At 44.7% G+C, this 25334-nt stretch overlaps 1 protein-coding gene across 1 annotated transcript in view; it reads right to left on the bottom strand.

Annotated features, from left to right (window-relative positions):
• The window catches only part of BMP7 (bone morphogenetic protein 7), a 48377-nt gene that overhangs the window by 8568 nt on the left and 14475 nt on the right, over window positions 1-25334 (bottom strand). The window contains exons 2-3 of the mRNA XM_009465502.2: window positions 14371-14563; window positions 3287-3435 (exon numbers count right to left, since the gene is read on the bottom strand). Of these exons, the coding sequence (XP_009463777.2) occupies window positions 3287-3435; window positions 14371-14563 (342 nt within the window). The remainder of the gene's footprint in view (window positions 1-3286; window positions 3436-14370; window positions 14564-25334) is intronic.

The following is a 25334-nucleotide window of genomic DNA, read 5'->3' as shown; positions in this document are numbered from 1 at the left end:
TAAATATTTGAGGCTGAGCCCACAAAGTGCTTAAGCAAGTAGCTAATGCTAAATATATAAGTAGTTCCACTTGTGCTCAGGCTTTGCCAGATCGAAGCCTTATTTCCTGAAAACAAGCTCAGCTGCAGGAGTTAGAGCTCACTGAATACCGCTGCTATGGCTTTTCCTGCCCCTTCAAAGAAGCCTTTCTGCTTCCCAAAGCTGTTTAAACCAGCAAGTACATCTACAACTGTGGTTTGTCCAGTGTAAATTATTTTACCTTTACCATGTCTCTAGAGAGTAGGTCAGCGGTATGCAGGGAGGGGACCCAGCTTCACACCGATATGTTCAATGGATTTCCACTAGCGCAGCAGTAAGTAGCGTTTGACCAATGAATTCCTCGTGTAGCACCAACGTGTCATGTTCAAAATCATTATGGTGGCAATGTTTCCTCAGCGGAAAAAAAGGCATGTAATGCTCTGTATGTGAAGCAGCATATTTCTTTTTAATAAAGATGGGAAAAATCTACTTTCTAACTTTCATTTACATCCAGAAAGCAAAGTTAAACACAAGGACGCACGCGTAGTCCCCATTAGACTATGATAAACTTCTCCCAAAAGAACTAAAGCCGTGCTCTTGAACCAGAGGGCATGGCGTTATCTGCTTTTATGAAGCTGATTTTTTAATACTGTCAAAAATGGGATCTTAAGTAATAAACTAAGTAATCCTAGGTGGGCAGCTGCTGTTCCTACGTGCTGCTGCCGAGCAAGGTGTACTGGGTGCTGGGCTGAGAGCTCGCTGAAGGCTAGTGAGCCACTCCAACACTGCTTTTGCTTGCTGCTTGAGCTCATCCCCATTTTCTAAGAGTAAGCAAATACCCTTTGATTCCACCCTAGTTATACACATCGATAGACTTATTTGGCAAGATTATAAAGAAATACAATGATCAGTTAATTAATTTCTTTTGTATAATTTCATCTGGACAGTGCTCATGATGTCAGAATTTTTTTTACACCGACTGTATGTATTGGCTTCATGGTTAGAGATCTCTATATGTAATGACAGATACAAAGAAAAGATTTTTTTTCCTAATTCACTTAGAGCTTTGGGGGTTACCCAAGCATATAGTGTTGCATCAAAATCCTGCTGTGTTTGCAGCATATGATTTTCATATGAAGTCCAGGTGTAAAAGCAGCTTTCTTGTTAGTGCACACAGTTGGTCTAAATCCAAAATGAAACTTGGGGAGCAAGGAAGGACATGTCCTTGCCATTCAAAATAGAAAGAAAAATTCACGTGTATGGCGGAGAAATGTGAGTGCAAAGGTATGCTGTCAGGGGACTTGGTTACAGAAGACAAGCAGACAATCAGCTCCTGTATCTCTGTATTTACTTTTTAAACACTGCAGTTGGCTTTTCTAACTTTAATGACAGGCCGATTAAAGTATTTTGTTAATCTATTTTTGAGAAAGCAATAAGTTACTTTGTGTATGATTTCAACCCTTTACAAACTCAGCTAGATTTTTCAGGAGTGTAAAAAGAAACCAGATTCCTAATTTTCATTGAGTTGAATAAGAGACGAGAATGCACTTATCACTGCACCTGGGCATTTCTGTCTTTGAAAGCTCTCTCTGTGATAGATCTGGCTGTATGCTTTTAAGGGTCCACTCCTGATTGCTCCAGTAGAACAGAGTTACTGTAAGTGTGTGCAAAGTTGCAGCATGTCCTTGGATGCAGGATCCTGAAAAGTCTCTGTTGAAATCTGTAATATATTCATAAATCAGCTGCCTTCCTCCTTAATGCTGAAAAAAGGGATTGACTTTTGCTGTGAAATCACTAGGTGAGGATGGGGAAGGACAGAGCGCGAAGACAACTTTATTGGTATCAGAGTGTGAGTGTGATACTATAGTATCCATAGTGTTTAGAAATATTGAGCCAGCTATCGCTTTTGTGTGGACTCTGGGCTGGGTCTTGATGGTTTTCCTATACGTGAACCACAACTGAACGAATGCGCTACGCTTGTGGACACAACTTCTGTACTTCCAAGTATTTCCTTTAGGAGGCAAACTGGAAACTAAAAACAAGGACGAGTGTTTGAAAATGGGTTAAGCTTGTCTTGGCTGTTAATTTGCCTTACAGTTTTAGCTTTAAGAGTTAAGATTAACTTGTAGATCAGGTTGAATTTGAATCTTTATAGAAAGACGGCAAAAGTCTTCTGTCATTGGGGTGGGGAGTAGTAACTTCCATGGCGAAGCTCCTGCTTTGTATCTGCGTTTGGGTTTCTGCGTTCACTGATCACTTAGAAAGGGCAGGTTAAAACAAACCCTGTGCGCAGGTCTCGCATGAGTAAAAGCACCCTTTCACGTAAATGACTGTCCATAGGCTGCCTGTTTCAAAACTGCTTTGTACAGTCTTTATGCAAACTACTACTAACTGGAAACATTCAGAGTGTTGCATAAAAACCAATACCAAGTGATATCATAGATGCATGTCTGGAGAATGAAAGTTCATAGATAACCACAATCAGGTTATTTATGAGAGTCTTGAGCTGGGTTTTGCTTAACCCCTCCTGTGGGGCAGCCAGGCAGTTCCAGATGGTCCCAGATCCTGGGAACCCTCCAGAAGATCCAGGATACTTTGGTTTCCTTGCACAAGTCTCCAAGTGAACATCAGGAATCTTAACTTTAACACATGACTTTTTAGTTAAGACCTGGTTAGGAAAATTCCCCACCTGATTCTAAACACATCCTTTCTGGAGATGTTTCAGAGCCAGGTCTTCCCACCCATTCCCAAACCTCGCAGGTTTGTACCATAAGCACGTTGCAGACCTTGGAGTCCAGACCAGGCATGACTTTACTAGTTATTTCTGCTGCCACAAAGGAAACTGAAATGGTCCCTAGCTGTTTTCTGAATTTGAAAGGACTTTTCTGCCAATTAACACCAGCCTGCTACATCACTCAGTTGTGTCTTTTCACACATAGCAAAGTTTCTTCCTCTTTCCTTGACTGGATTGCACTACCTGCAAATCAGCCAGCAGCGTGTACGTACCTTGATAGGGATGTGTATGTAGGTAATACTGAAATGACTGCAGACAGGTTACCAGTCTGTTAAAGCATTTGAGTACATCCTTAACCTGAAGTATGTCTATGGATTATTTTATTATTATTTGCATCTTGGGCAAATTCAGGAAAAACATGGTTAAGAAATTCTATTCAAATGAAAGACTACTGAATGCTTGAGGCTTCCCCTGGCTGGGAATCGTGTACCTGAAACAGAGACTCACTGATTGATGTTGGTGTCTGACACTCACCATCGATGCCTTCCACAGATAGCTGCAGGCCAAGGTTGTGTTGGGGATTCACCACCCAGTGATTACTGGTTGCAGTAATGTCAAACACCAGCCACCCTTCTTCTGCGGCCCAGATTGTTCGAGAGTCGAGCAGGAACAAATCTGAATCCCTGAAAAAAAGAAGTGTAATTCCCAGTTACCGGGCTTTCCACTGGAGTCTCTACAGACATTCGCATACATGCCTTAAGCAACGGACTTCATCGGCCTTTCAGCAATAGGCAGACTATGCCAGAGCTGGGCTGGCATGCTTTCCTGTCTAATCACCTTCAGATGAAGCACTTTTCTTCTCTTTAAAAAAGGGAGGATGGGTTGAAGCAGAGTTGAGGTGGTTTTGGGTTACTTTGCTGTTACAGTTAACCTTAGAGCTGCTGATACAGCTTCAGAAAAAACGCTTGCCAGGCACAGATTTGCAAAATTATTGTTTGCATATGCAAACTTGGTAATTGGGCAGACAATGCTGCTCATTATCCTTTCCACACATAATTTCCTGACTTTTATGCATAATTGTAGCATTGGTGCAAGCCAGCTGGAACACTGGTGTGCATATATTAACATATGTAATGGTTTTTAAATTTGTTCATCTGAGGTTACAGATAATTGATTGAGGCAATAACCCTCTGCACAGTCACAGGTCTGCATGACTTTGTGTGGCAACTTGCTTGCAATTCATTGCTTGAATTTTTTAAAGGCCACCGCTGGGTTATTCTGGTTGAAGAACTAATACCAGAAAATGAGAAATATCCGAAATAGAGAGGATTTCATGCATTTGAAAAGGGTGAAATCATTCTGGATTTACAAAACATTTCCTGGCAAATTTCTGTAAAATGAAATTTGAGAAAACACAGGTTCTGTAAAGGAAAGAATCTTCTCTTATCAGAAATTAAGAAAGAGATAAAACTTGGATGAAAAAATTGCATAGTGGTGCAGTTCCTTTATGAAAAATGACTTTACAAGAAGAACAAAGAAACACAGTGGAAGTGTCTAGACAAGTCCCGTAAGAGCTGCTTTTGTACTTACAGTGCACAAACATGATAACTTATTTAAGTGTAATTATATCCTTTTGAATGAAGAAATATCCTTGGAAAATCCTTTAATCATGTCCTCAAAGCTTAAAGAAGGCCTTATTAATTTTGTCACTATTGATTTGTCAGTGCAAATAAATATACATAATTTAGTTTACGCAGTGCCTCCTGTTTGCACGAAATACCAAATGATCAAAAATGAATCCGAGAAGTGCTGTCGGCATAGAGGCTTTTGTCTCGTAGCTTTTAGTCATTCTTTTCCCTCTGAGATACCGAGAAATTAGAGGCTTTTGTCCCACACAGCTGACTCAAAAAAGAAATGGAGTTTTATTGTGATGTTTTTACTATCTGGCTTTCCTTTCAACCTTTGTGGGCCGGGGCGTATAAGAGATGATGGCTTTCCTCCGTGAGCTAATGGATGTCACCGCCTCTGGCTCTGTGCTGGCTTGCATGAAATTAAACTTCTGAAATTAGTTCCTGCAGACCACGTAAGCACATCGCCCAGTGTGCCTAAAAGGAGGATTCTGTCGTTTCCTCACCAATGCACGATGCTGTTAACCTTTGGATACGACACGGCTGACTGTGTAGATACAGCCAATGCTGCTGAGGGTGCAATTAGTGCTGCATGTGGCAGCCTGAGGGAAAGCAGCGCCTTTCTGTGTCACCTCAATTCAGAAAGAGAAGGCAAGCTCTGATGCTTGCAAGAGATGTTTTGCAGGCTGGGATTGTAACAATTGCAATTCCTCCCTTTGCCCAGCACATCCCGGCCGTGGAAGAAGGCACGGGAGAGGGAGTTTTGCTTTCTTTTAAACAAAGTTTTGGTTTGTGGAAGAAGCCCTGCATCAGAATTGACCTTCCTGCATCACTTTCTTGCTAACACATAGCGGGTCCTATGGTGATGTCTGGGCAGCCGAAGCGGGTGGCTCAGGAAGGGGCTGTGGTGCAGCGATGGAGAGCCTCAGCCCCGGTGTTGGGAGCTGCTCTCTGGAGCTCAGTCAGCTTTGCTGGGTGCACCTAGGACAGCTGAAGATAAACAGTACGGATAACCCCCTCCCGCCCCAAACACATTAGTTACAGGAATGTAAGATGCTTGAACTCTAACTAGGGGACAAATTTCCTGGGGTTTCATCCCCACCCAGAAGCAATGGCCCTGTTCCCACTGTGCATGATGCAGCCGCATGGACACCTCCCGCCCTTCCCTGTTTACAACACGCTGAACAAAACACATCCCAGAGGAGCCGGGGACGAGGGAGTAGTACGGATTGGCCCGTTCCAATGGCTGAGTCCAAGTTTCCAGAAGTAAAGGGTTTTTATATTCACATACTGCATCATTTAAGCATGGCCTCTGACTGGAACTCATGATTCACACAAGGCTTAGTTAATAGGGACTTGGCTTGCTTGGTTTTTCTCCCTTGTACTTTGCAGGTTGAAGATAATAGCAATAATGATAACTTTTCTTGTTTTTAGCTACTGCTCAACTGCAGTATTACTCAGAAAAACCAGCCTTTAAGCTTCCCATGCTGACATGATGCAATCAGGGTAACCAGACAACATGAGGCATCAAGTACCAGGGTGAGTCAGTCTGGGAAGTTGTATAATGCATTTATTTTCCTGTAGTTACAGCAATGTGCAAACAATAGGCCTGGAGGGGAAGCCCCAAGTGAGACAGATCAAAAGGACCCACTAAAGGGAAATGTCCTTCCCACACACACTTGGAACATTTGGACCCAAAAAAGCCCGGTGTCAGATGCTGTCTGAAGAAGTTCAAGCACTCCTGGATTAGCACTTTCTACTCTGGCCCACCAGCAGCGGCCAGGGATGGGATGCAAAACCCGACTGGTGTTGCAAGCAGAAGCTCCTGAGATTGTGGTGCCTGTTCCAATGAAAAGAAACCTCTTGTTCTTTTAAAAAGAACGACCTCCCCTTCAGTGAAATGCCCTGCTCTCCAAAGACTTACGGCAAACAGCGTTAAATCACTAGCTAATAGACAGCAAGCCCTTTAGACATCATTGTTGGCCAAGACATAATAAACATGGCAAAGAAATGTTATTCTGCTTAGACTTAAACAAAATTTGCTCTGAGGGCTCCCGTCTAATGACTTGTCGTATGAGACAGTGCTAGTTAAGTCTAACTATCGTGGCTGGTTTGGGTTTTAGGTTTGAGATAAAGATCTAAGCACAAAGGGAAAAGGTTTCCAGTACACATCTCACCCTCTGGTACCTTACCTACCAACTGTACGCATATTTAGAGCATTCTTGGAGCAATGTGAATAATGGCCCTGCAACCGGGAGGCAGAAAAGCACTTTGGTTCCTTGGCCCTGCATTCTATCCCCTCATCTGAGAACTTCAGAGCATGTGAGAAACTGTACTGAACCTCCTACCAGGCCAAGAGATAGGAAGAGGCACGTGATCCTCATTTTACAGAAAATTAAGCTGGGACATGGAAATGTTAATGTCTCGATTAGAGTTACATAAACGATGAAGTCTGGATCCAGACCACAAGTATGTTTTGTTGAGACCACATCAAAATGGCTCAGCGTTCAAAGTGCTTACATCAGTGGGAATGTCAAAGCTTTTAGCAATGATAAAACTCAGGGCTTTCAGCTCAGTTTTCTCAAGCATCGGGCTGTTGATGGAGCCTAAGAGGAGGACAGGACGCTGGCACTTGTCTACTGATCGCTTTGGTAGTGTCTGGCGCTGGATGCCAGAAAAGAGAGGCACCTCCCGTTAGCACTCCCAAAAATTTGTCTACAGGTCATATAACTCCTGTGTGGTCTATGAAATTTCCTTAGTGAACTTGGTGTTTTCTGGACTCAAGGGTGAATAAGTATCGCAAAGTGAGGGTGGCTGAGGAGGATGCGTGTGAGATCGCGTCTGGAAAGCAGCTGGCGTTACGGAGGTGGAAGGGCTGAAGCTGCCAAAGGGCTGTGTGTGACCAGGGATGTGGAGGGCGGGTGGTACAAGTGGGGTAAGAAAGGGAATCGCAGGGAATTACTGGAAGAGAAAAGGACTGGAAGAAGAGAGGTTTGCGGGGCTGAGTAGAGAAATAAGGGGAGACAAAATACAGAAAAGGCAAGTAAGAGTATCCTGAAAGGAAACAGTGAGGAAGAAAATTGCCATGTTGCGACACAGTAATTCTAAGATAAGAAAAAGGATTAACAACCAAGAAGCTTCATGAAAATAGTATGTATGGCCTCTTTGCCTTTTGCTGGGGTATTTTTTCAGCTTCTAGGATGCACTTTGGTTTGTAGCCATAAACACTAGAAACATATCTAAAAATCAGAAGTGCAGCATCTCTCCTAGTCACCTGCCTTGATGAACTGGGGCATGAGAAAGAACATGGACTAACAAGAGGGACTCAGGGAAAATGTCAGAGTTGGCAATTCTGCAATAGCAAGGGAGAACAGGAGATGAAACTCTGCATGTATAAACTATAACACTATAAGGTCTGTACTGCTCTAGGGTAGCCCTCTTACCAAACAGTGCCTGCTTCTGTGTCTGTTTTCTTCACTCACTTTCCCCATCCACCTTTGTCAGCTCTGTTATATCAAGCTACTGGTTGACAAGTGGTAGTAAACACCAATGAGCACTTCCAAATGGGGTAAAAATAAATGGGAAGAAGGACAGGCACCAGAAGAGAAGGTGACTCTCAGCAACTTTCCTTACATTGCAAGCCAAGCTGATTTCGGTGACGTGCTGGCACTCTGGGTTGTGAGCAGACCCAGGTCTCACCTGGCCATGTCCTGGCAGCAGCCAGCCCAGGGCTACCGCCAGCAGGTCCTGCAGTCCCCTGCCAGCCCAAAGAGCACACCGAGGCTGCCCAGCAGCTGCACCACTCTAATCCCTACCTGCTAGTTTGAGGAATTACAGATCTAGCAGTGTTTTAAACAATAAGCATACTGTGACACTTTGCAACAGACTTTGAATTGCTTTACAAATATGGGTCAACCCTTCCGCTTCCGTTTTAAGGTGGGAAACACTTGAGGCACAGATATGTTACGTCTTATTGACTCGGCGTGTAAACCACAGCCACTAAGCCAGGAGCATAATCCTATCCTCTCGACTGGTATTCTAACCCTAAAGGGGCTGTTTGGGTCACAGGCATGGTGCAAGATAGCTAGTTTACTAACAGGCAGCCCAAGGACAGAGCTGGCAGGGGGGACGGGGGCAATCCATATCCAGGTGGAGGGAGAAGAAGGCAGAAAGGGCATTCTGGGAGGGTGAGAGGAGATCTGGGGTTAGAAGACATCTGTTTGGATTAAAAAACTGCAGTATCCAGATTCCAGTTTGCTTGGTGTCATTGCTTAGAGTCGGCTGCAGCTGTCCAAAGACAAGCTTAGGAAAATATTTTTCAGACTTTCCTACTTTGAGAGGGCCCCAGGATCTCCCTGGGCCTCTCCCTGGCACGTTTGCAACACCCTCTGTACACAGACCTGCTGCAGCCCTCCTCCCACACCTTCCCTTCCCCGCGCGCCTGGGACCCCCTGCTTATCCTTCCCTCTCCCTCCCCGCTGATAAAATCCCTCCCCATGCCCCTGGGGAGGAGCCACCGGCCAAACACAGCCTGGGGTCCCCTCCAGGTGAAGGGATGGCCACAGCAGTAATATGGTTTGCTGGAGGTGGTTTCCAAGGACTGGTCTGAAAACTGGCTGTACTGGTAGTGAAACAGATCTGTGTAAATTTTGTTGAATCTTGGGAGAAATTAAATTCACTTTAAAATTTCAGCAGATTCTTAATTGTTTTGTGTGTTTCTAGTAGTCGTGTTCCCGTCCCCATGTAGTGTTTGAGAAGGGTAAGATCTAGGTTTCAAAGACTGATTAAAAGTGGCAACAGGAGTTTGTTACAGAGAGATGCAACATGTTTCCTAAATATGAAGCCTCTCGTAGAAGCAGCGCTGAAAGAAATGAGGTTATATACATATCTCTGACACTTTATATACAGCTGTTTCTATTCAGCGTTGAATCGCTGTTCATTAGTGCATCACCACTTAGCTGAGCAAGAGCCCACTGGGGTATGCAAAATGCCTCCTGCAGCTACTCAAGTGCCTGTGAAGAGTTGTGCCTTGCTAAGTGAGTTCAAGATTTGTCAGAGGTTTTGCAGGCTGCAGTGGCTTTTAGGAATGGTCTGAAAGACATAACTACATGCAGCTCTGTTCTTAGAGAGCTACAGGGCTTCCATGCTAAAGTTCCCTTGCTACTTGCTAAGAGGTGAGTACCGTTATCAACTGACTTGCAAATAAGTCACAAAAAAAAAAAATTCAAAGCTATTGTCAGCACCTTTCTAGATGCTGTTAGTACTTGCAGATACAACGTTAAAACAAACTATACCCTTCTTTGCTGCACCATCCCTAGAACGATCACACTGGTACTTAAAAAAGCTCCAAAAAGAAGGCACATCTGCTTCGCGGGTTGGGTGGGCCTAAGCCTTTCTTAGTTACTAGAATTACATGTTTCAACCCACAACATGGAAACAGACTCCAATGAATGGGAGAAAAGGGTCTGGAGAGGGGCTCAGGTTCGATCTGGGTGCAGAAGTGGCGTAGTTTGAAGCACAAACTAAAGCGTTCCAGCTGCAAGTCAAACCCAGGAATGCATCCTGCAAGATCTTATTTTTCTGTAGGGCTGGTAACATGAGCATTCAAATCATTCACTGCCTTTGAAGCCTGTGAAATCCATAATGGCCACAAAGTGAACATGTAACAACTACATTTCAATTACCAAAGGCTGGTCAAGTACCTGGCTTTATTCTCTCCAGTAACAAAACTCCCATCGACTTCAAAGGGGTTGGGATTTACTCCACAGCGCAAGTGCTGGGTCCAGTGAAATCCGAGATGTAACTCTGGGACGAGGCATTTTAGCTTCTGAAGGTGCAGACAGATGGGCAGGATCGAGCTCTGATGTTGAGGGGAGCTACACAGGCTGCATTTTTTTTTTCTGCAGCTTCAGGTTCATAACTTGAGGATGATGCCCCGACGGATAATCTGCCCCAGAACTGCATGGGTACTTTTTGAAAATACAGAAGTTCCTACCAGTTGCAGTAGGAGTTAGGTTTCCAACCTGCTTAGCTGCTGTTAGAAATCCCACTACATACCTGCCTGTCTCTTCAGCACTTAAGTCCCTTTGAAATTCTTGCTTTGGCCATTGCTTACAACAATAGTGGAGATCCTGAGGGTAATGGATATTTCTTTTGTGTAGTAGTTCACAAACTATTTCATGATTCCGCTGTAAAAGTATCAAAGTTCATTTTTCTCAGGCTCATATCCATAAGCTTTATTTTGACGTGTTCCCTGTGTAGGTGCCTGAGATAAATGACCTTCAACACCTTGTAGCAAGCCTTGTGCCCTGTGATGGGCGCTCCCTGGCACTGGCAGCTGCTTTGCTTTCCCACAGCACCCGGGAGGGAGGAGACGGAGGCTTGAGCAGCACCCGGCTCCCTGATGGCAACCTTTAGTTCCCACTAGCAGGGTTTGTGACCACAAACAGGGACTTGATGTCCTGCTGCTCAGCACCCTTCTCAAGCCAGTCACTGGCCTTATAAAACTCTTTCCCAGGCTTTTGGGTGAGTGAACCATGAAGACCAAACAGAAGTTGGACATGAGTCACTGGACTTTATGCACACGAAAGCTTTGAGACATGTTATATTAGTCAAAACATCAACTGTTTTCACAGTGTTTATGATATTAGGAACATTTTTGTTCATGAATGTACTTGTTTGCTTAAAGTGAATAACTGATGCTTTGTGCCTAAAGAATGCTGTACGTGCCTTTTTATAAAGGAGATGTTGCCAGTTTGAAAAGCTTGCCTTGCAACGAATGCATAGATTTGGAAAGGCCAGAAAGAATATTTGATCACTTAGTCTGGTTTCCTATAAACACCTGTAATAATACCTTCAGTTTGACAGAGATATCCAGAGTGGCATCCCCTCTGCTGCAAAGGACAGAGCTGGGCTCTCATTTTTACTGCCAGGGCTGTTAGGTGTCTATCTGCCCACGGCTGAGCAGGTGGATGGAGGAGAGCTTCCACCCTGTGTTTAAATGTCGGTACCATTGAGGGGCAGGATTTCAGAAATAGTCTGCTGTGGGTGCAACTGTTTGTCTGGAAACACCTATGCCTGTATTTTTCACTGGCAATAAATTGCAGACAAGAGATGTTGCTGGTTAGATACCTGCCAACCTGTCTGAACTCGTAAAACAAGTCATTAATTGTTGAACTGCTCGTACTTATGGTTTATTTGAACTGAGGGCACACCATCACACGCTCCAAACTGGAGGCTGATCTGAGGTTTAACTGAAAATCAAGCCTCCAGCATATCCAATGGTCTCTTCACCCTCAAAGGAAAAAATCTCAAGTCAGGCTCAGCTTGGGCTTTTCAGCTGCATCCCGTGCTGGTTTTGTGGCCCTAGAAGCTGTCCTGATCCCTGCCATGTGTTGCTGTGTTACGAAGTGTGTAGCTGCCTCTGGGGAGCCTGGCACTGGGCTTCTGTGCCTTGGTGCGCTTAAACAGGAGGTGCGCGTTGCAGGGGGCACAGCCCAGGAGAATACCTGGTGTTTCAGATCCCAAAAGGCGATTCCAGCAATCTCCTGGGAGATCCCACTGCTCCTTTATCATCGTAAGAGCATAGGGAGAGGGAAAACCATTTGGTTTTTTGTTGGCCATTGTACCTGCTGTGCTCTAGGGACAGGAATCTACAAAGCCAAACACCAGCAAAGGTTTTCTTGCCTGCGTGGGGGGGGAGGGTTTGGCTTTGTTTTGCTCTTGTTGCTAACAACGTCAGATGGGTCTGACTTTCCAGCCCGCTCAGGATGAGACAAACAGCCAAGGAAGCATCAAAGTGAATGGGTGGTTTTTGATCAACATTGGAGAGAGTTTGTTTTCTTTCTCCACTTGCCGAATGACACACTGACTTGGATGACTGGTCTGTGACAGAGCCGGTTGGAAAATGTCAGTGGAAAAATGCAGAAAAAGAGCAAATATTTTTACAAATGTTAGGGACAATATTTTACCTTTGGTCAATCCAAACCAACAGGAATATTTTTTCAGGACAAACTGTTCAAAACTCACCATTGCCTGTGCCAAAATGTATGCGAAGGGTGAAAACGCATGAACACTCGTTAAAAAAAGGGTTCCTGTGGTGAATATGACGCCGTAAAATTGCATCTGATCTTGTAGCTGGAAGATCTGTATAATTAGCAAGATTCCTCACCCCTTCCAGCCAGTGGTTCATGTAGATGCCTGCCCTTTGCATACATTTTTTTTCCTTTAGGAATAAGACCTTATGAAGGAGACAGTTTGCAGAAACACTTGATGCTCCAAGCAGTTGTATACCCTTAACTATCGCCAGTGGGTACCTTGCAGCCCTCTCTAAACATACTTTTAACAAACCTGTAGCTGTATCATCTCTAAAATTAAGGTAATAAATGTCATCCTAACTCTGTCAGTAAGTTTCCTAGTAGGCACCTACCTCACTAATCAGGATCTGAAGGAGAACTTCCCCGGCATCTGATGAGGAAGGCCATTTACTCCCAGAACAGGTTTCTGGCAATTCCCTAATGCCCTGGCACGCTGGTGAGGCCCTCTTCAGCTGCCAACACGGAGCTTGTTTCTGCTCTTCCCAAGAGTGAAAAGTCATCCCTGCAGGCTTGTACCTGTATAACTTACTCAAGAAATACAGCAAAGGGAGGCTTCTATCTCTGGAAGGGCCTAAGATGGAATAACCTTAAATGCTTGCAGTAAGCAGGACATCTCACGGGTCCTATGCACATTTGTGGCTTGTTGCCTTCTCCTTTAAGAAAGCCTGGTTAAAATGTATAGTTTGAATTATTGTTTGATAAAAATAGATAATTGTTAGCATAGTCCGCAAACCCTGCAAATAATTGTGTCATTAGAAATGCCAAGAGAACCATGGGTTTTGACCCATAAAATTGGAATTTCAGATGTGAAAGAAAAACACACCCATATTTAAAAAGTATACCATACAGCAAAGCTGGGAGAAATTCTCACCATTTAAAAACTAATAAGGTTTTGATAAGGTTTCCTCTCATATTTTAATGGATCAAAAAATGGAAAACGTTTTTTTTTCTGCATTTTTATTAGCTCTTATAAAAATATAAAGCCCCCTTTTTAAATCCTTAGTGTTTCTCTTTTCATAAACCTAAATTAGGGCTGTAGTATTATTATCCCATATTTAGTAGTCCTAGAGAATAACTTTTAACTAGCACGTGACTGTAAATACGTTTCGTGTAAATAAATGCAATCTCACTTTTGGTAGGATTTGTATGTAAAAGAAGTATGTGCAAATGAAACTAAGTGCCTTTGATAAATGGCTTGGGATTGCTGATTAATTGGAACTAAAAACAGATGAGAAAATTGAACATATGTTCTTATTCAAGTTCCCTGGAGGATTTGTTAGGGAGCTTAGCATACATTAATAATTGCTTGGAATGGATTTAATAGCTCATCTTGTAGTTTTGCACACACAAAACAATCAGTCAATATAAAAAGCATGGTGTCATCTGTCTTTGTTAATTAGGGATCTCAAAAGCCTTTGGTAATAAAGGCTAGTAATTAAGCTACAATTAGAAAGGAAGCATTCGGATGTGGGTTTGCCACCTCAGGATCCATAAGCGGCAGGAGGAACAGGGTAAGTCTTCCAGAAATCTTGAAATACTCTGACTTTACGATCTTTTCCTGCACTAGCACACAGCCAGGCTTGTTTGTTCCTCAGCTACCGGCTGCTCCCAGGGACAAGAGTGACAGCGCTGGGGATGCTCCTGGGGGCACGCAGAGGCTTGCAGGGCACCTCCTCCCCATGCCCTCCCTGGCTGACCAGACATGGCAGCTACGTGCCCACTGCATCAGCACTGGCTGAGATTTCACTGCACCGCTGCGATGCCTAAGCCCAGCTCTTCAGACACATTTGACGGCACCAGTATTACTAAAAATATAGTAATAACTTTTTGAAGGAACATACTGTGCTTGCGCTTTCATCAGGATTTGCCTTGGGGATTTCATCGGGTCACTCACCTTCCCGGGTGCTCCTGGAGTACCTGGTAGACACTAATCTGGAACGTTTCGTTATCGAAGCGTTCGCGGATGTAATCTTTATATATCCTGAACTCGGCAGCCGTCACCGCTTCCCCCTCTGGGATTCTGGAGAGATCAAACCTGAACTCTCGGTAGTGGCAGCGCTGATGGTGAAACTCTCTGTCATGCTCCACTGAAACAGAAAAACAGCCCATTAGCCACCTGCTTTGTTCCCCTTCCCCTCACCATCAAACAAGCTTGCGAGTTGCCACAACAGAAAAGGGCAAGAATATCTGATTGCAGCATCTCATGCTGTTGTTCGGTTCATTAAAGGACGCAGGAAATACATGACTCCATCGGGGCTATTATAAGCATATATGTGTTTATCAGACTCTCTTCGAAACAGTTTTACAGCTGGCTGGTACAGGGTGTGGGTGACCGTTGTGTTTTAATGATTTCTGGCAGCTTCATGCTTGACAAGTGACTCTGGACGTTTGCCACCGATAACGACCAGGCTGCTGTGGGAAGGAGCTGAAAGAAACAGATGGGGCTTTTCAGGAGTGCTGGTTCTTGGCCTGACTCTGCTTCTGAAAATTACACACGCATACATGCATACCCGCACACATATATACACAAATTCTGGTCCTTGGGGCTTTTCATGCCAGTGACACGCATTCACTGCCAGCTGAATTCACCACAAACTCACAGCCCCACTCCGAAGGGTCAAAGCTTTCATTTTAAAGGATCTTTAGTGATCAGGGCTGTGAAGCAAATGTTCAAAATGAGGACCTTCTTCCAACTCCCAACCCTGACCGTGAAATAACAAGAAGTGCCAGAGTCCTCCCAAGACAGTGTCAGGACGGTGCGTTATCCCACTGAGTGACAGGTCTGCCTGTCTTCTGATGGACAGCTGATGGTCTCGTGTAACGCTGCTTGTGGATATTGAAGCTGAGGGTCAGTGATGTGAGGAAACAAAGATTTTGAGACTGTCCTCCAGCAAGGGGGAGGAGAGGTGTCAGTGCCCCAGCCCAGCACATGAAGTGAAGCGCCCTTCTTGGAACAAATTCCAAATTGAATAGACAAGTCAGACAAAGGAAAATGGGGGAACAGAGGTATAAGGGATGAACCGACTCCCCAGAGGTCACACCGCACAACATTTTAAGAGCTGAGGCTTGAACCAGGGACTTCCCGTACATCCCAGTCCCGTCGTCTGTCCACTTGACCTCCCTGCAGCTCGACTGCACAATTCAAGTAGTTAGCTCTGAGATTTTCTTGGCAAAGAATGTGTGTCTTTCTACAGGCCTGATTCTCTTCTGGCAGCGGTAAATCCATTGTGTAAATCCATTGACTTAAATGGAATTACTCCTGAAAAAGACGAGTTTCAAGCCTGAGTCTGGAAAGTGCTATTTAAATTTACAGTGCTGCACGGTACAAATGTATATCAGCACTCACAAGGGCCTCCCCTGTGGCAGGGACGGAGCGCGGGGAGCCTCCGGGAACCGGGCTGCGTCCAAGCGCTTACAGGGAGCAGGTTCGGCGCTGCTTGGACGCAATTCAGCAGCTGGCCACGGGCTCTTCCTCCTCTCGCACATTACTTCTGCAAGGAGTCCAGGGCTCGCAGTTTGCCACTGTGTGATTGCTGCTCAGGGAAATACTTCAGAGCTCTTACTAATAGTTGGGATTCATCTTAGAGGAGTTTTTTAGGTATGAAACCCCTAAACTTTCCAAGACAAAGGCGATTAAGTTCAGCAAATGGTTTTATGGGTTGAGCAGTCTTAGCGTGCACTAAATGAATAAAGTTATAGTTGCACCTCTAGCTATAACATCTCGTACAGTCTCAGGAAGATCACGCAGTCTCTCGTACCCTGAAGTGGGGGAACATGGTGAATATTCACCAGTGTTTGTAAAACACTTGGCAGGCTAAAACTGCCCTGTAAGTGCTAGCAACACTATCAAATGTGCCTCAGTCCCCTTCCTCCAAAGTATTCTCAGCAGAATAAGATATAAAGAGTATGATTTCAGTCTCAAAGGAATTTGTCTGTGCCTAAATTATAGAGGGGAGGAAAAAATATTTTAATATGGAATAGCTCCTTTAACCACAACTATAGAAGAATGAATATAATGTTGTGCGGGTTTAGTTATATTACGGATAGCATCACCAGCAGGGTGTATTATAGAGAGGTCTAGCAGTAGGATGTACCAATATGATTTGCTTCCCAAGACATGAGAAGGCTGAATTTTCAAAGGAAGGTGGGTGCACCTTTTCATTGTACATATGCGATGACAACTACATCGGCCAACACCAGTCTTTAGCTGTACTTCATACACAAAATCTGACAACAAACACATGAAGATGAAACTTTTTCGGGTGCTGCTAGAGTTCACAGTGATTCCCACTGCAGAGCCCTAGAAAAAATGTGTCATATTAGTATGAAAAATTAATGGCCAGGGTCATAAAATAAAGAGCCCTGAAGTTTGAACTTTCCCATGCTTTGCAGATGTTTGGATATAGGGTTTTGGCCTGAGCCATCTTTAGTGTTAAAGCAAACATTCCTGTGGCTATAGTCATTAAGATCATGAAAATATGTGGATATATAACTGAAGAAAGAATCCCAAGAAACTCTTCAACTCAGTGTTTATTGTTTTTCCCCTTTTTCTTTGCACTCTGGACCTATCTGCTGACCCAGAAGTAACAAATCCTTTCAGAACTAATTTATGAGAAACACTGACCCTGAATCAACATCTGTTAGATGACTGTAGTAAATCTTATTACATAATTAAACACCAAAATCTATGTTAAAATAATGTTAAGGGTCTGACTTGAACTCATAAAAGCAAGACTCTTCATTATGAAGGCTGAAATCCTATCCTTAATTCATGCTGCTGTGCGTTGGTATTTGTGAACATATGGTACAGTATATATGATCGTGCACTTTTTGTAGACCCCAGTAATACCTTAAGCACAAAGCACGAGGTAAGCAGGGGAGCGCTCAAGAAGTCTGAGTTTCCTGGGTTTGATGGGTGTTAGTCAGACCTTTGACAATACTGCCATTGGGTCGTTTCCAATTAATTACCTGAGGAGTTTGAATGGGGGGAAGTGGGGGGGGGGAGTGGTGTTTAAAAAAAAAAAGAGGGAGGGAGAGCGGTATTTTAAGTGTTCACAGAAACAGACACGAGAATTGCTACAGCTCGTTGAATACGACTGTAGTTTCTCCATTAGATCTTGTCCTGGTTTCAGCTGGGATAGCGTTGATTTTTCTTCCTAGTAGCTGGTATAGTGCTGTGTTTTGGATTTAGTATGAGAATAATGTTGATAACACACTGATGTTTTAGTTGTTGCTAAGTAGTGCTTACACTGGTCAAGGACTTTTCAGCTTCCCATGCTCTGCCCGGTGCACAAGAAGCTGGGAGGGGGCACAGCCAGGACAGCTGACCCAGGCTGGCCAAAGGGCTGTTCCATACCATATGGCGTCATGCCCAGTATATAAACTGGGGGGAGCTGGCCGGGGGGCAGCGATGGCTGCTCGGGGACGTGCTGGGCATCAGTCGGTGGGTGGTGAGCAATTGTATAGTGTATCACTTGCTTTGTATATTATTATTATTATTATTATTATTATTATTATTATTATTACTCCTCCTCCTCCTCCTCTATTTCATTTTACTTCAATTATTAACCTGTTCTTATCTCAACCCACAAGTTTTCTGACTTTCACCCTTCCAATCTCTCCCGCATCCCACTGGGGTGGGGGGAGTGAGCGAGCGGCTGGGTGGTGCTTAGTTGCTGGCTGGGGTTAAAACACAACAGATCTATAAAATCCGTGATCCCTGTTGACACAACATACCCTAATGAGAACCTTTTCATCATTCTTGAAGGACTTAATCTCAGCTGTTTGTCAGCCATTATGTGTTAAATGCTCCCTTAAAAGTCATCAAGCAATATGAATATTTGCTGGGTAGACTTAATAGCCCTTCTGCCCAAAGAACTTGAACTCGTTTGTCCCAGGTTCATAGTCTTACAAATCACTACTACCCAAAGGCTTTTGGTGAATGGTTTTAGCCCAGTTGCTGATTTCAAACATTGGAAATTCCAGCTCAGAAACTGTCACAATTCAAATGCCTTGGCAAGGCAGCTGCTTGGAGAGGAAGCCAAAGCTCTGGATGTGCAATCAAAGGTTGTAAAATACGAAAAGGAAGAACACCCTTGAAAAATAATTCTGCTATGAAACAGACTGTGTGCCTTAGCTGTGGGAAAACAGTGGATTTCCTCTCCTACAGAAACAATCCAAGGTCACTCACAGGTGATACATGTGTAAATGCGCTCCTCTCCTCATTTCTAGGAGGGGTATCGCATTTTGGAGGCACAACCAGTGTAGACAAATTATGACCTAATTCAACACATGGCTCAAAATCTGCTGGTGCAAAATAACTGTTGGGCATGGTGAGTGTGGGTACAGTAGACAGGGATCATCAGACACTCCCTTTGGCATAGTCCTTTGGGAAAGGAAACATCGAGATGATGGGATTTGGGAGCTGTAGGATGGAGATGGACAACAGATTCATGAGAAAATAAGCAAGACACCAAAAAGTGTGCAGGACAACTAAGGTGACCCAACAAAAACAAGCACATAGGTTAGTGGTTATCAGTAAATTTGCCACGCCTCTGGTGCAAATATGCAAGTAAGCTCAGCATCTTTGAAAGTCTGGCCTTGACTATCTGTCCGCAATCTGAATGCTGCACAGACTGCACTCGTCTATCTGATACAGATAGGTCTCTGATCTCTCTGAAGTCTTTTGTCTCTCCAAACCGACTGTTGTGGCATTATGGTGATGCAAGAGGAGGCAGGAGGGCATAGTTGTGCAACAACAGGGATGGTTAAAAGAAAACAGGATGGATGCATGTGCTCAGGTGTGAAGTAGCCAGGTATCAGATCCAAAAATACGGGAAAGCCGGAGATAAAATGTCAACAAATACTTGGTACTTGTTTTGACATGTCCTAAAGTGTACTCTTCAGATACAAAACTTGAAAACGTTAAGATGCAGGGATGAAAAAGTGTAGTTGTTGACATCTAGAACTCAGAGCAATACAATCGAAACCAGTACTAAAAAAGTAATGTTGGACAGAAAAGCTTGTGATACTGGTTTAACACCCCAGGGTACCCAAACTTCGAAAGCAAATGACACATCAGCATGAAAGCTGGGAAACTTGAGCTGATCCCATGTTTGCTCATTTTCATAGCAAAATATGTGGAGACTAGAAATAAGAGCCCCAACTGTTTTCAGCTGCTTTGTAAATCAGTACTGGTAAGTGAAAAGCCGACCTGAGCTGATTCTGTAAACAGTGGGTGGACCACTGGCTTTGTAGTACGTTTTGATGGTAGGTAAGGCATGATACATGACAGCAAAGATGATGTTGAGACATAGCTTGCAGTAGTTGTTATTTCCTTCTGCTCGCAGCAAAGAAACCATACCTACCGTTTTAGCCTTAGTACCAAGCGCAGTAGCACAACGTCAGTCACTAACTCCATGTCTCAAGCAAAGAACCAGTGAATCACAGCAATAATTTTCCAAGCGTGACTGTATTAAAAAATAATTATTACAGAAGTGTTAAAGAGCTAATCCGAACCCCAGGGAAGTCAACGGAAATACTTCCACTAATTTCCGTGGATTTCATGAGAGGCCTTATTTTTGCCAATCTACCTACCTAAGTATTTTTACGCTCTTGTTTTCTGAAGATGTAAAAAATCTCTTTTTCACAAGCAAAGTAAACACCAGACGAATAGATTCTGGGCTCAGGCTGCCAAACTGGAAAAGCTTTAGTAATTCCATGCCTCCTCCTCCCTGGCACGTTTGGGTGGTGCACTTGGAATACATTTTGAATATTCAAACAACTAAAACTTAAATTTTCCTGTTAACACTTTCACCTGATAATACGTTAATTGTTTTTATAAGGCACGTTAAGAGTAGTTGTCTCATTTATTGTAGTGCTTGCAACAATTAGAGTGCTACTTGTTTCTCACTTACAATGAAAAAAAGCACCAAAAGGAATGTGCAGTAGGGTGTCTGTAACTTCTTTACTCCCAAAAAAGGCCAGAAGGGATTTGTAAAGGACTTTAATCTCAAATAGATTAAAGGTCCTGAATTCCTGAGACTGAAAGATAAGTCAAAGGAAAATAGATTCCAAAAGACAACGCCCCCTCGCCTCAGCCTCTCGGCCAGGCGGGAGACTCGACTGCAGAGCCATCAGCAGTTGCCTGTGAAACCCCGCAGAGATTTGGATGCCAAAAAAAAATCTGCCACACTCCGGCATCAAGGTCTAACAGGTTTTCAGAGTCTACCTGTCCCTGCCTGGCCCCAGGGACTGAAGAAGCCATGTAGGTGAGTTTAGCGGGTAGGAAAGTCTTTATCTGCTTTGCCTCGGATAGCTGCAGAGCTGCAGGAAATGAGTGCTATTTCTTCAGAGATGGCTGAGGGCCGGCTGGCTTGTCCAGCGAGCCTGTGGATTTTAGCCTTAGTGTCTTCACGAAAGGGCAAACTACACTTTGAGTTACACCGTTTTCACCCAGCAGCGCAAAATCTTGTTTGAATCTTCCTAGAAAAACTACCTTTAATTCCCTCCATCACCACCCCTAGAGATCCAAGCCAAAACTTCAGAAACTCTCTTGCACCGTTTCAGTGTAGAGCACAAGATTCCTAGAAACCAGCTGCCCTGGGACCACCAGCTCTGCCTGGGGTCCATGAGCATTTTTAGCCCACGTACATTACTGCTTTCAAAGGGAAGGTCTGCTCCTATCTACTGCTTCACCCTGCTGTCTCCCTTGGGAAATTCAACTGGAAAATAATTTTCCCTTCCCCTGATGAGTTTTCAAGTGGATCCCATCCTCAGCCGGCTCACGGCAGCGCCCCAAGAGCCGCGGTGGCAGGGTGAGGGCCGGGGACCTCCCAGGACGGAGGGAAGGAGGCCAGGGCCACCCCTTGGGCTTGCGGCAGTTGTGAAACTGCGCTGTAAATTTTCAGGATGCCAAATTTGAGAGCTCTTGATGGGTTTCTAATTAACAGGCATTAAATGTTCCCGCTATAAATTGCACTTCTTTGTCTCTAAATCGGTGGATAAAACCATGTCACTTATGAAATATAGGCCTTTTCTCCTTATGTTAGTGAGGTTCACGAAGGAGGAAACCAATTAGGGGAAGGATCCAGCGGTCTCCGCTGCTGAAAGAGCCTACTGGGCTCAGCGGGATTCCCGATTGAGCAAGAAGTGCAAGGTCAGTCCTTATATTTTTCTGAGGAAAAGGAGGAGTATAATAAAGATTGCAATAATGTCATGCCAGGCCATGGTCTGCTAAGGCACATGTTTCCCTCCTCATTGTGCTTGACAGCAAGAGTTACAGGGGCAGTGGCAGTAAATTTATAATGGCAAGAATTTGGGAATGCAAAGTTCTGTGATTGGTTTTCATTTGCTTCATCCTCTCGGCTACAAGATTTACATGCTGACATTAGGCAGCTAAAGCAGCAGTTAAAGGAATATTTGAAGACATAGTTAAAGAATATAAATTGGGAGTCCTATAAATGGAGTAGAGCAAACATCCTGGGTTGTGTGATGGGATTTTTTTTCTTTTTAAGAGTGACAAAACCAGTATTTGGAGGGCTTTTTTACACTGGATAGCTGCATTGCTCCAACTCATCTAAAAGCTACTGCAGGGTTTTGGAGAAACCTAAGGAAAAACAAATGCACCCTTGATTTTGGTCTGCGAGATAACCTTACTAGAAAAATAGTCTGTGGTTTTTCTGTAACTCATTAATGTATCCCATTGCCAGGGACTGCGGCCATCCTGCCACTTCTGAAAACACAGTCTGTCCTTCAGCCACAGGCCCAAGACCCCCGGGGATTCAGGGGGGTCTGGGCTCATCTGCCGAAGCTCTGTCCTCATGGTCTCGTCCCCGTCTGCCCTTTGCAGAAGGGGCTGCTCTGAGCCAAGGCAGTGCTCAGCTGAAGGGAACCTGCACCCAGACGCTCGGTGCTCATGTACCCATTTTACAGCTGGGTAAAGGGAGGTAAAGGTGATAAGCTATTTCTTGCATGGTAAATTCAGTGTGTGGCACAGCAAAGTCCTGCCCCATCTATGAGTGGAAAGCAGGACTAATGCATTAATTTCAAATGAGATGAAAACTAGGCTCCATAAATCCTGATCCCCAAACCCAGAGGTTAGAAACAGGGGGGTTCGAAATTCTTTAGTGCTCACTCTGCAAAGCGATCTGGGCTAAGCATTTTTGCTTCGAAAGGGCGGGGGGATGGGGGGGAAGCCCTCTGGAATTAATACTCTTCCTTTAGCCATCACTTCATTTTTTCAGCTTTCAGCATGAAGGTGGTGTTGCCAGCAAGACCACCTAGCCACAAACCCAGCAGGGAGCTTCCAAAATTCTTCTAAACACTGACTCCTTGTTATAAATTGAAAAGTGGTAATAGCAACAGTGCATATCACATCTGTGCCAGGCTTCGGGCCTGGGAAGGAGCATTCTCCCTACTGCTGAACACAACTTGGAAAGATCCTTTCAGTCCACACATGTATCAGCATTAGCCATTTCTTTGTCAACAAATCCCTTAATACGTACCCTTTCTATCATGTACAGATGTCCAAAAAATAATGGAATACTGTACTACAAGATTAAACACTTTAATGTCAGCATATGTGTTGCATGACTGAACAATGGTATCATTGTGCGTGTACAAACAGCGGGTTGAGGGAAGATGGGTTTAATTATCTCCGAAGCAGCAGCAAGTTCTTCCTAACTAAACTGAACTTCAGCTACAAGGACTGCTCAGGGCAGAAACTGGTATTTCTCTAACAACATGCCAGGGCCCTTTCTGATGTTCTTCCAGTGTTAGGGTTAGTGTCGTACCCGCCTCAGGCAGGGCTGCGGAGAGCGATGCGGAGCCACCTGCTTCCCTGGGAGCCGTGCCACCAAGGAACGCGGCGGGGGGTGAGAGGATGCTGCGAGTCACCACATCCTCTCGCCCCATGTGTCACCCAGGAGACTTCTAAGTTAAAATTCCTTAGGATGATAGATGGCAAAGGGGAAACATAATCATTGGGAGGGAAAGGACAGAGAGAAGTGCGCGTGCTGCCTTCTGCGCTTAGAGACGTTCCCCTGCCGGGGTTTCATCACACGCACTTTAAGGCAATGCTGGATGGTAAAACTATTTCTCCTTAAAGACCATCCATGAAATATCTGGGCAGGTTATGCACAGGTAATCCATTTTCTTTTCCGAGTGTGCCCTGATCGGTACCCGCTTACGCTGTGGTTTCTCTGCTGAAATCAGAGCCAGACTAGATGAAAGGTATTGTGAAAAATTTACACGTGGGACTGCTCTGTGAACACGAAACTCTCCTAATAGTAAACAGACTGACCATGGTGTAAATCCTGATGCTGCGTTCACGGTGTCTGTATGTGTATCTGGGGAAAGCAAAGTTAAATAAGCAGGGAAGAGTTGTGTTTCTTCAGAATACCTTATTCACAGCCGTAGCACGTGAAACACGGCAGCACATAGTGCTGCAATCCATCTGCAGCTGCTGTAACGCACTTAGGATTGCTGCGGGATTTGGGGTGTGTGAGGGGATGGAGAAATGGGGGAGCGACAAGGGAAAGAAATAAATGGGAGTGAAGTTGCTCCTTTAGACAGACTCCCTCTATTTCTACTTTCATCTTCCAGGAATCCAGTATAAGGAAGTCTCCTGCAGGGCCTCCCACCTCAGCCTCTCAAATCTTGTTTCTCTTCACCTCTTCACTGGGAATGGGGAACACAGGACAGTGCTGACCTGGGGATTTGCCCCCAGCAGCCTTCCCTTTCCCAGCACCTTGGGGGTGGCATTTTGCTGGAGAGACAGAGAGGCAAGCTGGGGACTGTGATGATGCTGCAAAACGTGGCTCCCAACTGGCCAGCGTTGTGGCCATCACAAAATATCTCAGGCTCTTGTGCGGTCACCGGGAGCAGGGTTAACCGAGGCTGGTGTTTACCCTTGACAGTCTGCGCCGACAGATTGGGACTGTTGCTTCTCTCTGTGTATCTGAAAGACGGGGATGCACCTGGACAGCAGCTTGGGGCCAGGGAGTCCTGCAGCTCCCAAAGCTCTTCTCTACACCCTCCTCTAGAAACGTCCCTGTAGTCAAACTGAGCAGTGAGCAAAATGACAGGCAGAAGCTCATCATTACTGCTGCTTTCTTTTCTTTGTCTGCACCGTAATGCATAGCATGGAGTGACGCAGCCTAAAAGCTGCTGTCTGATACATCCCCTAACCCTAAATCCTCTGGATGCAGCTGTGTGAAGACGCAAGAGTATATTTTTCTTTTCCTTCTTTGAACAGAGATGACTGCTGCATTACACCGCTCTTTCTCTCTTTTTGTGATTTGGGGGACAGTAAGGCTGCTTTCCTGGTGCTGTGAAATCAGAGTTGTACCTGGTGAGGGTAACTTCGCGGGGCAGCTGTGCCAGCGTTAGGTGTGACGTTTTGCCAGTGCATCCAAGGGTCAAGGAGACAGTGGCAGCCTGGGGAGGAGGGGGAGGAATCACAGATGAGGGTCAGGATGGCGGAGACTGAGGTGGCAGCCACAGCACAGAAAAGGGTAGTACTACATCATCTAGAACAGAAAGCAAGGTGCTGGGTGTCTCAAGGGGGAGGAGGTTGCAGAGCAGAAAGAGAGAGAAAAGTTAGTGACAATATGGTTCATTGAGAAAAATAATCCCCCAGTCCAACCAGCAGACAAATGGGGCTCAAGGTGCTTCCTGCAACCTGCTCTGAGGCTGGAGGCCTCTCAAGAAATCACTGATGCAAAAACCAGCAGTCTGCCCTGTCTGCTTGTACATGCAGCATTGAGCAAATGGAAACAAATCCCCAGGCCCAAGGAAGGAGAGACAAGTGGCTGAACAGATCTGGTCAGAAATAATGTGCATTCAGCTAGGGAAGAC

Source organism: Nipponia nippon, unplaced genomic scaffold (assembly GCF_047370975.1).
Source record: "Nipponia nippon isolate SJK-2023a ecotype South Korea unplaced genomic scaffold, ASM4737097v1 scaffold_13, whole genome shotgun sequence".
NCBI lineage: Eukaryota > Metazoa > Chordata > Aves > Pelecaniformes > Threskiornithidae > Nipponia > Nipponia nippon.
The sequence above is the reverse complement of the archived record's forward strand: the minus strand, read 5'-3'. Positions and strand labels throughout refer to the sequence as shown.